The sequence below is a fragment of the Alexandromys fortis genome, unplaced genomic scaffold (genome assembly GCF_014885135.2).
Source record: "Alexandromys fortis isolate MF-2015 unplaced genomic scaffold, M_Fortis_MF-2015_v1.1 scaffold_38, whole genome shotgun sequence".
NCBI lineage: Eukaryota > Metazoa > Chordata > Mammalia > Rodentia > Cricetidae > Alexandromys > Alexandromys fortis.
This window is the reverse complement of record NW_026067916.1, coordinates 8,685,340-8,701,967: the sequence shown is the minus strand read 5'-3', so window position 1 is coordinate 8,701,967 and position 16,628 is coordinate 8,685,340. Positions and strand designations below refer to the sequence as shown.

General features: G+C 36.5%; 1 protein-coding gene across 1 annotated transcript in view; it reads right to left on the bottom strand.

Annotated features, from left to right (window-relative positions):
- The window catches only part of LOC126500162 (protocadherin Fat 4-like), an 89,422-nt gene that overhangs the window by 49,094 nt on the left and 23,700 nt on the right, over positions 1-16,628 (bottom strand). The window contains exons 9-13 of the mRNA XM_050139853.1: positions 13,800-13,891; positions 9,870-9,982; positions 9,027-9,172; positions 6,311-6,491; positions 5,100-5,256 (exon numbers count right to left, since the gene is read on the bottom strand). Of these exons, the coding sequence (XP_049995810.1) occupies positions 5,100-5,256; positions 6,311-6,491; positions 9,027-9,172; positions 9,870-9,982; positions 13,800-13,891 (689 nt within the window). The remainder of the gene's footprint in view (positions 1-5,099; positions 5,257-6,310; positions 6,492-9,026; positions 9,173-9,869; positions 9,983-13,799; positions 13,892-16,628) is intronic.

The following is a 16,628-nucleotide window of genomic DNA, read 5'->3' as shown; positions in this document are numbered from 1 at the left end:
AATTCTACGTGTGACAGCGATAACACTGAAGGCCATTAGAGAATTATGACTCTCAGATTCAAGATTTGAGATTTCAATATTCCCGAATGACAAGAAGTAAAGAATAGAATTTTTCTTTTCCTCCAAACTACAAAAATCCATTTCTTTACATTTTGAAAAATGTAAAATTGAAAGAAAAATCATTTCCTGTGCCAAGGTGCCCAAGGCTATTTCACACTTTCTCTTCTATGAGGTTCAGTGTATTTGGATTTATGTTGCGACTTTGATTCACTTGGCTCATAGGGGCTCACAGAGACTGAACAGACAACCAGGGAGCCTGCATGGGACTGACCTAGGCCCTCTGAACGTATGTGACAGTTGAACATATGTGCTTGGTCTTTATGTGGAACTCCTAAAAGTGGGCACAGGGGCTGTCTCTGATTCTGGGGGGGGGGTTGTTATTATTGTTGTTTGTTTGATTGGTTGGTTGGTTTTGGTTTTTTGAGACCGGATTTTTCTGTAGCTTTGTCTCTGTCACTTTTACTGGCTTTTGGGAACTTCCTCCTCCTCCTGAGTATTGTTGCCCAGCTGTAATACATGGGGAGGTGCTTAGACCTGCTTTGTAAAGGTGTACCTTTAATATTTGACATTTAATATAAGAAGCTATATTTTGTAGCTTATTTATTTATTTAATGTATATGATTACTCTGATGTGGGAAGTCCTTCTCTATATGTATTGTTTTTATTGGTTAATGAACAAAGAATCTGCTTTGCCCTGTGATAGGGCAGATTAGAGCTAGGTGGGAAAACTAAACTGAATGCTGGGAGAAAGTAGGCAGAGTCAGTGAGAAGCCATATAGTCACCACCAAAGGAGACAGAAGCCTGGGACCTTTACCGGTAAACCACAAGCCTCATGGTTTAATATAAAATAATGGAATTGGGTTATTTTAAGATATAAGAGCTGGCTAGAAGAATGCATAAGCTAATAGGCCAAGCAGTGCTTTAAATGATGTAGTTTCTATGTAATTATTTTAGGTCCAAGTGGCTGGGAATGACTGAACAGCCTCTGACTACATTATTCTATTATTGTACCAATATAGGGCATCAAACCCCACTACAGATGGTTTTGAGTGATTGCTGGGAATTGAACTCCACTTCTCTGGGAGATTTGCCAGTGCACTTAACTGCTAAGCTGTCTCTCCAGTCCAAAGTACTTAGTCTTACTACAACTTGATATGCCTCAGTTTATTGATACTCAAGGGAGCCCTGCCCTTTCCTAAGCAGAAATGGGGGAATGGATTGGAGGTAAAAACTGAAGGGAGTAGGGTGGGGGACTAGGAGGAGAGGAGGGAGGTGAAACTTTAACTGGGACATAAAGTTAATTAATTAATTAGTTAAAAGGGTTGGGCAGTGGTGGCAGACATCTTTAAAATCCAAGCACTTGGGGGGGGGGGGCAGAGGCAGGTGGATCTCTGTGAGTTCAAGGGCAGCCTAGTCTACAGAGTGAGTTCCGGGACAGGCTCCAAAGTTACCGGGGAATCTTGTCTCAAAAATCCAATAAGTAAATAGAAAAACAAACAAAAATATAAAAAGAAAGAAAAAGAAAAAAAGACCAATTATTAAAAGCTTTATTTAAAATGCAAAGGCTTATGTATAGCAAAGGCACCATCTTTCAAGACTTGTGACAACCTATAGAGCAGGAATAAATCTTTACCAATTGTATATCTGAGAGAAGGTTAGTTTCTAGAATGTATAAAGAATTTAAAACCTGTACATCAAGGAATTTATTCAATTAAAAGTGTGTTAGAGAACTAAACAGAAAATTCTCAAAAGATGAACCACAAACAGCTGAGACAGATTTTCAAAATGTTCAGCATTTTTGGCTATAATGGAAATGCAAATTAGAACAACTTTGTAATTTTATCTTCCCTTGGTCAGCATGGCCAGAATCAATAAAACTAGCAACAGAACATATTGAAATGGTTGCAAGCCCAGGATAGCACTTAGTCATTGCTGGTGGGAATGCAGAATTGTACAAGGGTAGAAGCTCTTTAAAACACTGTAAATTGCTCTACTACAAGACCCTGCCACTCTCGGGCATGTACTCAAAGGACTGTACATCCTCCTACAAAGACACTTGCTAACTCATGCTCATTGCTGCCCTCATCACAACAGTCAGAAATTGCAAACAGCCTAAACGTCCAAAGAATGAAGATAGATAATAAAAATGTTGTACATTTATACTATAAGATATTATTCACCTACTAAAAAATTAAATTATGAAATTTGAAGATAAATACATTGAACTAAAAACAATCATTGTGAATGAGGCAACCCAGAAGACACCCAATGACAAATATTGAATATTTCCCTTGTGTGTGGATGTGGCTTTTAAGCTGTAGACATGTGGTTTGAATCCAAATAACCAGAGTTGAGATAGCAAGGGTCCACACGAAATCCCAGCGTTGAGAACGGGATGTAGATACAAAGTTCCATGCTAAATAACAAGTTGTTTGCAATTGATATGTACTGGGAAGGGGAAAAAATTATGGGATATCGCTGCATTTATCAATTGTACTCCAAGACAGAGCCATGGTAGAGGAATCCTTGGCCTACACAAAACAGGCCTCACCTGTGGCTTTGTTTGGGTGTGTAGGGGAAGCTTTTTGTTTCTTGGTTTGTTTGGGGGTAGGGTTTTTTTTTTTAATTTGTTTTGTTTTGTTTCTGCCTTGTTGTTTCTTTGATAAAATTTTTTATTTTTTGTTTGTTTTTATTTTGTTTTGTTTGATTTTTGGTGAGAAAGAAAAGGACTGAAATTGGGTGAATAGGGAGGGGGAGGATATGGGGAGAGTTAGAAGAAAGGAAGTAATTTGATCAAAATATATTGTATAAATTTTTCTTTTTCTTTCTTCTTCTCTCATATAATACATCCTGACTGCAGTCTCCACTTCCTCCCCTCCCACCAGTCCCCCACACCCACATCCCCTCTTTCCCAGAACCTTTCTTCTGCCATTTGCCTTAGAAGTCCCACAAGAACCCCAAGCTAACCAATCACAGCAGATATGCAGAAGACCAAGGGCAGAGCCATGTAGGCCTCATGGTTGCCTCTTCCGTCTCTGTGAGCCCCTTAGTTGATTCTGTGGGCTGTGTTTTCCTGGCGTCCTTGACCCCGCTGGCTCCTACTAAAACCATATTTATTATTTTCATATAAATTTTTAGTGAGAGCTCTTAGGCTTAGTTTTGAATAACTGTTAAAGCTGTCTTCCGTTTTTCTGTACCATACATACCATTTTTGGTTATCCGATAGCTCATCGATTTTAGTTTTACTTTTAAATACTTTATATGTAAATTATGATCTTCTTGTTTAAGAGTTGAGTATTGTTGGAAATCTATGTATGTTTTCTTTCTATATTTCCATAATTATATTTAATTCATTAAATATTAAATTTGTACCATTCTCTTTAACTGGTTTCTCTTCCCTTCCTTGGAGAAGGATAAGAATTCGGGCATTTTAATAACCTTTGAAACCTTATTACCCTTTGAGGAAAGCACTAATGTTTCTATTCCAATTATATACCAACTGGCAAAAAAAATAAAGAAAAAAGAATTGTGTAATCAATCAGTATGTTTAGTTGTTGTATTTGATTGAATGGCTTTACTCCTATAAATTGAATATGATTGTTTTCAGGAAATTAGTAAAAATTAGAAAGAACTCAAAACAATAATTTGGTTGTTTGTTCATATATTTTGTATCCCCATTAGAATTCCTTGATCAGAAATAATTCAAAGAATTGTAAACATTTCCATCATTTTCATATTTTCTAGAATATTGATATCGTATATTTCTAGCATTATCAACTTATAGAAAGTCTTAGATTGCCAAGATCTATTTTCATATTGTGATCATATCCACATTTCCAGGTATGAGACTTTTGGAAGAAATGTATTGCAATACCCCACAAACAACTACAGTTTTCTCCATCATGAATTCGGTCAAAAATTAATAGATATCTAACTAGTAGTAGAGAAGTTCCAGACACTCATTTGATATTGTAATGTGCTCTTTCACTGTCTAACTAGGGACATTTGAAATGTTTAACTAGTGCCACAGAGTGACAGACATGAAATGTTGAGAAAATCTAAGGAGAAACGTGTGAATATGACAAAGGGCAGAAATGTCAGAAATGGATACATATGAGAAACGTCTCCAGAAACTTTTAAACTGTACACAAGTACATGCAATGGAGGCACAGAAAGGGAGGGGTGGGTTTTCTATCTGGATGCACGGTACAAATCTCAAAACTGAAAGACTTCTGATTTAAGATGATGAATGTGATTCTCTGCAAGTCATTCACAGCACATGAAGGCACAAGTACAATAGGGGTTTGCATGAAATATATCCTGAATGGTCAATGCAATGGAATCCATATCAAAACAAGATGAAAACACGCAAGTTACTTCCATCTTACTCCTGCAGAGAACATTGGGCTGTTCATGAGCCGTTGTTCTGATGAGCTGTATTTAATTATTTTTGAGCACAATGCCTAACCTTATTATGCCTATTCTACTTTTAAAATGTATGAATGTAACTATATTTAGCCTGACTTATACTTCAAATTGTATTGGAAATAAAACACACACACATACACACACACACACACTCATATATCTATCTGTTTTTCTCTACACACACACACACACACACACACACCTAATTAGTGAAAATATTTGAGCTGCTGCATGCTACAGTAAACAAAAATAAAATGGCATCTCTGTTCTATTCATAGTCTCTGCTAAAAAACATATTTAACTTATTTATCAAAGGTATTTCAGCACATTCCAAATGAATACACAATATTTAACCTAAAACTATTGTTCTAAGAAATTAATAACCTTCTGAGTTCAGCACTGGTGATGAAAATTGCATTCCAGCACTCATCCTGAAGCAAGCTAGGCTTTCGGCAGTTTAAGGTTCAGTTAAAAACCCAGGAACAGATCCTGCCATCAGCTATTTGAACTACTGCAATTCATTAACAATTTTATAATAATAAAAATACATTTCTTTCTATCTCAGGTTAATCACAGGGCCACAGTCAGAGGGTGACTTTATGATACTTACTTTCAATTCATTGTTTGTAAGAGTAAAGGTTCTATTTGAAAATGTGTCTTTAATCAAATGATAAGATATGTTGTTGTTGGGAATAGTTCCATCCCGATCTGTACAAGTTAGGGACACTAAGGTGGTGTCAACTGGGATGTTCTCAGGAAGTTCAATTCTGCAATGAGACAAAAAAAGTGTTATACATTGAACTTGATTTAGGCAGATGATTAAATTTAATATAATGCATCATTTGAAATGCTGTGCTTATAATTTAAAAAGCCATTTTGACAATAAGTATTTTATAGTATCCATGAAAAATTGCCTAAGATATGATTTATCATTTATGATAGGCCGGGGGAAATGGCATTGTTCTTATGCAAGATTTCTGAACAGCAAATTTAACAAGAGGAAATATAAAGAACAATGACAGTTTAATCCTCCTCAGATTTAGAGTGAAGACTTCCAAGCTGTACTCTTTAAGTTGTGGCAAAACACAGTGTGTTACAGTTATCTATAGTCACTGTACTGTGTATTAGCCTCCCAGAACCTCTGTTTCTCCCCGCCACTCTCCCAGGCCTCCAGCAACGATCAGTAACTCACATCTGTCAGACCACAAGCATTGACTTTTACAACTCAACAGAGCAGACCTATTCATTTTATGTGGAGGCTGGTACTGTGTCCTATTACTTGTAAGTGATCAAGACATGTCTGCATTATTTATACTGAAGGTCTTTTATAAGGGAGAGGAAAATTATTCAAGTGAATACTACCCTAATCCCATCACAAGGTATAAAAACATTGTTTGTGCACTGAAAGTAAAAATTTCCAGGAGTCAGGACTGTTCACTCTTCAGCCTATAAGACTATTTGCCCTTCACTGTGAATAGCTGGCTTTATTCTTTACTTGCTGTTTAAACACTTTAAGTACACATTCCTAACTTTCCCATGGGTTTTCTGCATATATTCCATATCTGGAATCATGTTGGCTTTCTAGACATTCTAGATTTTGGAGAATTTCAGCATTGATTTTTACCTTTGTGTCAACAAATGAAGCAAGTCAACTTGTCTGCGCAGTTAAAAGCACAAGCTGTGCCACATGAGAGGAGAAAGTAAGAAGAGAAGGAGAGGCTCCTGCCTCTCTTCTAGGATAACTGATGGCCCCTCACTCATTTGTGCTGTGTCTTCTTTCTACAAATACATGAAGACCCAACAATCAGTGGCATAACTTACACGTAAATGTCCTGTGAGCACCGTGGAGGGTTGTCGTTGATATCCCGCAGAATCACTGTGAGTGTCCCAGTTGTTGAATGCGTTCGCTCACTGTCATAAACTCTAACATACAATACCCAAGATTTCGGGGTTGTTTCATCTTCATAGTCTAAAGGGTAGGCCACAGTGACATCTCCCAAGTCTGAAAGGTAGGCATATGGATGTGTTTGCCATCCACGAGATAAAGGAGATGTGCATTAAAGTCATGACAAGAATAGAGTACCCCTAGGGATAAAATAACGGTCAGTTGCCGACCTAAAGAAGTCACAAACAAGTCACAATTGTGAGAAATAACTGTTGAATGTATGACAGAATAGAAGCCACCTGTATTACACGGGTCGTCTCATGGGACATCATGACAGCTTCAGTGGGAAACAGTGAAGCTTAGAATGAATGTGGGAGAGTGAACACGGGGCAGGCAGGAAGAAAACGGGGGGTTCTGGAGAGGGTGGTGTTGGGAAAGCAAACAACAACACAAAGCAAAAAGGGTATTAATTCAGCTGGGAATTAACTTCCTAAATACTTGTGTTACATCTGTACTGCAGCACGTGCAAGCTTTAAGGGTAGATGCTGATTTACAAACTATAGGTGTGTGAAGAACTGATGTATGTCTCTATGGTGCTGGTAAATCTCCAGCAGAATGACCTCCTTATCCCTTACCTCTCTCTCACCACAGCTTCTCTGTGGAGTCATTGTTTTTCCAGATACCAACATTTTAAAGGACTTATTTGTTTGTTTATAATTATGTGAAGTTGTAGAGAGGGCAGGTAGGGGTAAAGAGCATGTAAGCGTAAGTGTCCAGGAAGGCCAGAAGAGGACATGGAGTCCCTTTGTAGATGGCTGTTAGTCGGCGGTGTGGGCGCTAGGGCGGAACCTCTGTAAGACCAGCAAATCCTCTGAACCACTAAGTCCTCTCCCCAGATAACATGTGTAAGCTTTGGAATTCACATTTTGTGTTTTCAGTTTTCCTAAATATGCTACTTTTTGATCTTACAAAATAGGTGCCAGAAATAGGAATAGATGCTTATAATCTAATCAATTCTCTTACAGTAAACAAGGCATTTTTACCAAGACTAAAACAATTATATTTTTTTAAAAAAAATAATAATTAACTTGTAATAGTTTACTAAAACGTCTACACTGATTTTCACTGGAAACTTGCCTTTAGAAAAGACCTAAATTCCTGTGTTTTATTTAGGCATATTCAAGAAAATATGTCTATTTTCTTGAAGGAAGTTCAAGTATTAGCCATGTTTGTCTTTTACTGACTTTTCAGGAATTTTATAATATGATCCAAATACCTTCTCTTCCTTTAAAAGCTATCATCCCTCTCTGGGAGAGGAAGGACCTCCCGCAACACCTCTCTCCATTGTGGTTATTTTTATGGTGACTGTATTTGTAAATAATTAGAAGTTTGTGAAACTTCTGAACAAAAAGAGGTTAAGTGCATGACCTAAAAGTTTACTCTGACTGGAATTTGCATTTCCCAAACCGAGGTATTCTCCAACATACTTCACTGATTTTCTCAATGTTTTAATTTTAAAATAGTTTTAAAATACATAGTTTAGAAGCATTCCTTGTCATGTCTCTTTAGTCAGCCTGGGTGGTTAAAAAATAAATCCATTTACCTCTCGAGTTTCCTAAAGATATGTATTAAAATGTTAAGTTCATCCTGATACTGTCGATTTTAGTTCATTGACGTATGTTTCCTCCAAATTTCCCACTTTCCATTTTTATGAGGCACATCCCAGAAGGAAGAACCTAGCCTTTGCTCATGCTCTGCCTCTCTGCATAGGCTCTGCCTTGCACCGCTTGCATCCCTTCTATAGGCCACCTTCCTATTCATTCTACACTCCGTGGGAATCTTTGCATTGAGAACAATGGGAAGTGAACGTTCAATTGTATTCTGTTCGTGTGTGGATCAGTATGTTTCCTCCTAAAATGAAGAGAAATATTTCTTTCCTCCATGTCCTAACCTCATGCCTAAATTGTCAGAGACACAGAAACCGCTGTATATCTGAGAATCGTTTACAGTCCGAAGTGTCTGACTCACAGCCTGACTGAACGCAAGTTTATCCTGTGTATCCCGAGATCCATTTAGAGTCAAAAGGTTCGGACTGACAGCCTGGACTCAAGTTTATCCACCACACAAAACTTCATTGTATGTGTTTGGGCTGGGGATTTGAGCAGCCCAGTGAGAGGGCATCTGTAAGGCCCTGCCTCTGATCTCTTCTCTTCCATGGTGATAGGAGGTAGAAAGAAAAGCTCCTCCCAGGACTCCCTTTCAGATGGAGACTGATACAGGAAAAACTCAGTGACTTTTATGCGTGTAATGTACTTACAAGAATGGATGATATAAAATAAATATTCCATTTATGATAGCTAACATTCTCTTTTCCATGGGAAAATTGGTTTCTCAGAGAAAGGTCATTAAATACGTTTCCAGCCCAAACTCACATATCTGAATGGGCGAAAAGTCTGCAGGGCAGAAGGACACAGAGAATACGTCTAACAAGGAAGGAGGGATTACCGTTTCCGTCATAAAAATATGCTAAGTGCTTTCCTTCATATTTTGAATATCATTCCATCCGGCTATAATGACTTCGGAGCTTAGTTTAATGAATAAAATAATGTATAGCATGCTTTCTGAAATGGTTAGCCATAAAAATTATTATACCTTCATCTATAGCAAAGGCTTTCTGTGTACCTATAAATTCATAATGTACAGCATCCTCTATATCTTTGTCTGTTGCCGTGAACTTGGCCAACTTTGTTCCAACAGGCAGATTTTCATTAATATTTATAGGTGCATCTGGTCTGTATCTATGGGACAAAGGAGAAGTTCTTAGAACTTGACGTAAACAAATATCTCTTTTCATCCGTCACAGGGAAAATACTTTAAATTTCACGAGGTACACTTTTGTGACAACGTACAGACCCGAATTCAAATGACCTGAAACTTGCTGTGTATACATTAGCGATTGTGGATGTATTTACACACTGCTTAATATTTCATCCCTTCTCTTCCTTTCGTCCTTCACCTGATTGAGAAATTATAAATCATAACAGAAGGGAAAATGCCATAAACACTTCAGCAACAGCTTTCATATATATATATATATATATATATTTGGACAGATATTCATGGCAAAGCTATTTACTACCCCAATCTTGAGTAGCTATATTGATCTCAAATTAAGACCATTATCCATGTTCATTTCTATATTACTGTTCTTATTAATCATAAATAGCAGAAGCAGAAAGTTGTGATTTCTATTCCATGAAAAAAAATGATCACTTTCTGTGGTTTCAAGAACAAAATACGAATGGAGTTGATCTCTTTAGCGCAAGTGAGAGAAGAGCAATGCTATAGAGTTCATAGATGTTTGCTATCTAGGGCACACTGACATTATAAGAAATTTTGCAATGAAAAAATAATAGGACATTGAAATTTGTTCTGCAATAAAAATGTTTCAATGGTTAATCGAACATTTAAATATTTAGATTAAGCCTTGCTTACATCAGAACAGGACTCTCGTCATTAACATTCTGGATGTTTATGGTGACGGTGCCAACACATGACTCCAGGGACACGCTGTTCCTGCTTCTCACAGCGATGACCAACTGGAAAAGCTGAGAACAAATGAGAGAATGTTTTAGCTCTTTTCTCTTTTGAGGGCAAAGCACATACAACTTCCTTTACATTAAAAATAATGTTTCATAAATTAAATGAAAGAAAAACTGGAAACACAAACCTTTTCCATCCCTAATTACCTTAACATTTTTTGAAAGGAATATATATATATATACATATATATATATGTATATATATATATTTCACCAATATTTCTGCCTTCTAACTATCATAGATTTTAGGTTGTATTTTAAACATCACTTTATTACATTATAGCAACATATCTGAATTCAATTTTTTACAGTACTAAAATCAAATGGTGAGCTAATTCTCATTATTCAAAAAAATCTGAAACATATTGCACTTTTAGAAAATACCAGTAACAAAGTTTTTTTACCAATTTTAAATGTGTAAATTTTTTTTAAAAATATGATTTCTAGCAAGCCAACAATTGTGAAATATAATCTTATGAGATAACAAGTCTGAAAAAGTCTAATTTTAGTTTTTATTTATTAAAGTTAATTCTGTAATCATTATGCAGATTAAATATGTATTTAAAAATCTTCTCAAAAATGCACTAAATGAGAACCTGCCTTACTGAAACCTCTACTGGAATATTTCAAATCAGTAAGCAGAAACAGAAAGTCACCCCACTAAATTCTCATTTGACTATATTCCTTTTCTCCTTTATATCTTTGTATCCTATCTCCCCTTCCTTGGAAAGTTAAATGGATAAAGACAGGGGGGCAGAGTAGAGAGGAGAATCTGGGGAAAGAAAATAAAATTAAGGACCTTTTAAAATATTTGTATAGAAAGCTGCTAAGGGCTCTTCCGCTGGATGTATTTCATCACTAGACAGGCGAGGCAGGCAGATCTCTCTGAGTTCAAGGCCAACCTGATCTATAGAATGAGTCCTAGGACGTCCAAACTGTGTATCAAAAGAACATTAAAAAAAAATAAAAGAAGCTTTGCAAAATAAATACAGGTGATGGCTTTTGTCTTATCTTACTGTGTCTTGTTTTGTCAAGTTTGGTTGTTGTCTTTGGACAGGGAGGGAGAGTTGACATCTAGGGGAGAGGGAAGGTGTGGGGGAGAGCTTGGAGGAAAGAGGAGCTGGTCAAGATGTATAAGAATCTAATTTTAAAATTTTAAAAAGAATAAATAAATGTGAAAAGCTTATAGATGTCAATTAGTCTCAATTTAATTTAAAGATGAATGCAGCTAGAATTAAAATACCAATGTAAAGTAGGATTAGGGAAAGTTGTGTGCTCCACCAGACAGGATAGTGCTGGGCAGGACCCGAGGTGGTGAAGAAGGTAAGAAACTCCTGAAAGGGGAGGCCCCGGTATCCAACTGAAGTCAGACCCAGAGACTCCTGGCAGACTAACAGCTCTGGGTCCCTCCAGGTCTCATGGGAGTTGATGTCTTCTCTAAGGAAGTTTGCTTGCTTCTTTCTCTCTATGGCTGTTGGTTTTCTGTACACGCTATTAAGGCCATCTAGCTACATCTGATATTCACTTTCCTGGCATCTGCAGTTTCTGTCACTTTCACTTTCTCTCTATTGGTCTTCTGTCTGTCTTTGCCCATCCTAAAAAATGTACTGGATGGTAGGTAGCCCTTGACGATCATGCCTCATCCCAAGATCCCTGTAACAAATACATCAAATGTGCTTCTCCACATGGTCTTAAATGTATTTCTATTGATCTAGATGAATTGGATGGCTTCTTATGCTTTGTTTCATTTTAAGTAAATTCCAAACATTTTGATTAAAGCATAAATAAAGGCATTTGTTATTTTTTTTAAAAAAATTGCTCATTCTCACCTTTGGATCTGTTTCATAATCCAAAAGAGGTTCTGAAGTTTTAGAAATGACACCACTATGTGGATCCAAAGCAAAGTAGGCAGTGGCATTGGTTGAAGAATTTAATATTAAAAACTAAGAACAAAAACCACAAACATGGCTGATATATTATTGTTAAAGCATGAATTTTGAACTGACATTTTTGGTGCTATTATTTGGCAAAAGCTCTACTCAGCTTTATTTTGTGAAGACAGTACCCATAAATAAAATCTGAACTTGCTTTTGTATCCAGACTTCAAAAACAATACAAGCATTCCTTCACGTTTTCAGCTATACTTTTTCCATATTTTGTTTTGTACTAAAGATCTAGGGCATTTTTGGTAAATAGCTGTCATTGGCTTCACAATTAGTTTACTTTCTAGTGTTACATTAACAGCTTTTTTCAATATAAAACCCCATTCCCTCTTGCACATTGACGAAGTGTATCTAAAGAGGTACACACAACAGCGTTCGGTCTCATCCCAGTATTGACTTTAGGCATGAAAAAATAAAACAAAATAATACTTTAAACAAACAGATTGTTTTCAAGAGTAATGGAATCGTCTTCTCCAATGTTATTATAACACTTATAACACAGTAATGGGGCTCAGACTTTAGAAAAATATTATAGAATGCAAAGCTAAACTATACAAAAGCAAAAGAATTTACATCCTGGTTTTAGTAAAAAGAAAAAAAAAGAACCTTGGGATGCAATGATTAATGCTTCAAAAGAGATATGACGACCATGTTGATGGACACATTGAGTTACTTTGTTGATGGACACATTGATATACTTTCCTTAGCTGTTTTTGAACAAACAATCAAAGTCAGTTTACTTTAGATTAGAACCCACTAAACATTTTTATGGGAAAAAAAATCTTTTATTTCTTCTCTTATTATGGTGGTTTTGGGTTTGATGAAAATAATTACATTCAACATATTTGTGTTTTTTTCTCATTTTAATGACTCAAACGTCTTAATTTCATTTACAGAAAATATGCATGTTTACATACAAAATACACATATTTACACATATACACATTCATACATATATGAATGGATATCCCACAGCCTCAAGTACACAAGACTAGACTATATTCTTACATTCTCCCCTCCACCAACACAATACACTATCATAATTGGGGCTTTTGAGTGCAACAAGTAGGAATTATATTTTCCTGTGTGGTTTTCTCGGTCTAAAAACTTGATAAGGAAAAATACATAAATCTGAGCATGCTTACCAATGGTTCTCAATCAAAACAAAGTAGAAACTCTATAAAGTCTCCTGAGAGCTGCCCTCTCAAAGTTTAGCTTTAGAAGTATTCCCAAGTTTGTTTATAAGTCAGTTTTACCAGCGTGAGCAAATAGAAAACTCTTATCCAGCCTATCAAGACATTGTCTAAGCTACTAAAAACAGGGAAGAATATTCCAATCTGTTAAAATGATTTGTTACACTATCAAGAAACTAAATCTTTTCTTAGAAATATAATTGGGTTATGGGCTACATTACACCATAAAATGTTTGAGAAAACACAATGATAAATTTCTTTCTTCCCCCATTAAACTGTAACTGTTTCATCATCTATTATTCATTAATTTTTATTTACAAATCCTTGCTGAAATCAAAAACAATATGAAGACCTAAAATATCCTTTATGAAAGCTCTGAGTCTAGGAAAGCAATATAAATGGAAAGAAAAGAGGCAGGAAAGAACTAGAGTGTAGAAGCATCATCAGTGATAATGGCTCACTCTTACGGTGTTTTCAGACCATTTTCGGTCTACGGACTTCCAATTTCTCTTCATTTTGCTGCTATATTCACAGCTTAAATTCCCCCTCTCACTTCAGTAACCATCACAAAATACAAAGCCTAGTTTAATTAAAGCCTGAGGAAATCATTTTTTGCTCATTGAAAATTAAGCAATGCATTTTGCTTTTCCCATTTTGGAAAAACATAAAAGACAATTAAAGACTTACTTCAACTTCTTGAGCCAGATCTGGATCTCTTGAAAGAATTGCATATATGAAAGCAGAGGAAGGGATGTTTTCGGGAACAGACACTGAAACACCTACACAATCACACAAGTAATCAAGAGTAATTAAACAGCACCTGCCTCTGTCTTGTTTTGCTTCATGTGGCCACTCTGAGTCATCAGGCTGGGTAAAAAGTCTCTAGTGAGTAATTCCTTTCAGGATAGTTTCTCTAGAAAACACTACAAGTGTTTATTCACACGAACATCAATAGTAATCTTTTTCTTTAACTTTATTTATGTCTTAGGGTAGGGACGATTGCATGTTTACTAGTACAATTGCCCACATGAACACATATAAGACCAGAGATGGAAGTTCCTGTGTTATCCAATCATTCCTTGACCTGATTTTTTGAGACAAATCACCTCCCTTACATGGAGATCTACTTCAGCTGTGCTCTCTGGCCAGTGAGCCCCTGGGGTTGCACTTCATCTTCCCAGTAATGGGTTCATTGATGGGCATTGTCACACCCAAATCTTACGTATGCAATAGGGAAATAGCACCAGGTCTTCAAGCTTTCAGACACAGCACTGAAGCACTCAGCCACTTTCCCACCCTATTTACGTAAAAGGACAGGAAGCCTCGCTAAGCTTGCCAAGCTGGGCTCCAATGCCTGAGTCCAGGCAACCCTCCTGCCTCAACTTCCTGACTATCTGATCTCTAACCTGAGAACACCCAACCCAGACATCTGCTTTTAAATTTGGATATTTAAAAGAATCAACATAATTCAGATATTCATTTTTAAATTTAAATATTTGGTTGAGGTGGTAAATGAGACATACCTTCTCAGTGTCTGAAATATTAATGCTAACAGGAATACTTCCACTTACATTCACATATGCTGGAGTATTGAAGTTTTTATTTTCCCCAGTAATGCATAAAATTAGATGCCGATAGTGAAGTAAAGAAAAAATGTGTTTTAATTTATGCTGCAGTACTATTCTTATATGTACAACATAGACAAAGTACACTTTAAACATTAAGGTAGCTTTCAAAATTATGGATAATGTGTACAAGTCTCACACATCTCAACAAATCCTACTATCTGCACACTCTGCCCTTTATCTTGTTTCTAATGTAACCAAGTGTGATTGGGTCTCACCCCACCAAAAAACCAAACTAGCAAACAAACAAAAACACATGCACACAAGAGTATGTAAATGTTGTTAGTTTCTTCATATGGTGAAAAACTGATCCATATTTTAAAAACATATGATAGATACATGTATGCATGCATGCACATAGTCACACCATATGCATAAACATAAAAAGAAGGAGCAAAAAGGAAACACATGGAGAGAGAAGAATGCAGAGACAAGCAGAAAAGATATAATTGCTGACATTCAATAGATCCAGCAAGAATTAAATGAGTTAGTCTATGTTGCTTAGGGCTAACTATATGCAAAGTTTTATAACATATTCAAATATGTTATAGCATTCTCTACTTGAGAATTCTTACTTCACACATCAGTCTAACACCAAGTCTGGTGGATTTTTCAAAGATTTATTTATTTATTTTTATTTTATGTTTTTGTGTAAGCACCTGAATATAGATGGATGCACTACATGTATGCCTGAACCCGAGAATGCCAGAAGGGTCAGATCCTCTAAAATGGAAGTTCCAGGTGGTTATAAGCCACTATGTCAGTTCAAGGAACAAAACCCAGGCCTTCTACAAGATCAGCAAGTGCTCTTAACCACTGAACATTCTCGTGGGTTCTGGGGCTGTTGTTTATACTCTATTTTGGTAGTCCCACAGCATCCTCATGTTTTTTGATATTTCTAGGGGTATGACCAGAACAACTTTGGGGTAAACTAGGACCAGTTCGTTTTGAATCTTTGCTCTACACTAGATGTATGTGGACAGATGTTCTGATGTAGTGATTCACTCTGGAGAGCTATGACCTCGACACAAGTAGAAGCAGTGAGGGAATTGATTATACAGGATGTCAAATCAGCAGGATGAAAACTGTATTAATGTCTTTTGGGGTAAATTCATGGAATTTTACCCTTTGTTTAATTGAAAGTGAGTTTTTCATACTCTGTCTCAGTTACAAGGATCCACTGATGTGATGGGACAAAGTCTTCCAGATCTCAAGTGTGCCTCAGCAGTTCAGCCAAGTCTATGGTGGAAATCGGGTCATAATGACCTTGAGATCCATGCTCATCTTTTAAGGATTTACTATAATGTGGAGACAATAAAATGAAATTACCAAGAACATCAAATCGTTTCATAGTCATCCAAAAGATAATATCTTCATGAACACTTAAACAGAAAGCTAGTCTGCACCAAGATCCATGGAAGATTTGCTTTATTCTTTAACTATATTTTTTAAAATTGAGATTTTTAAATAACATCATTTAATCTAATAACATCATTTTCCTTCTTCCCTTCCCTCCTTCCAACTACACCATATGTCCCTACCCACTTGTTCTCGATCAAATTTACGGCCTCTTTTTTATTATTTCCTAGTATGTGTATATACATGTGTGCCCATGTGTGTGTGTGTTCCTAAATATACGTACACTCTTCACAGTCTATGCAATGTTACTTATATGTATATGTTTTCAGTGATAACTACATAGGATGGAGGAACCAACCTGTGTGCTTTATCTTAGGGAAAGACTATTTCTCCTGTTCTCAGTAGTCCTTGGTTGCCATTCATTCTCTGTCTAAGTTTGTGTCAATTGCCTGACTGGCCAAGCTACTCCAGAGACCCACCTATGGCTGACTTGGCAGCAATAACATTGCAAGCACAAAACGCCAGCTAAGTT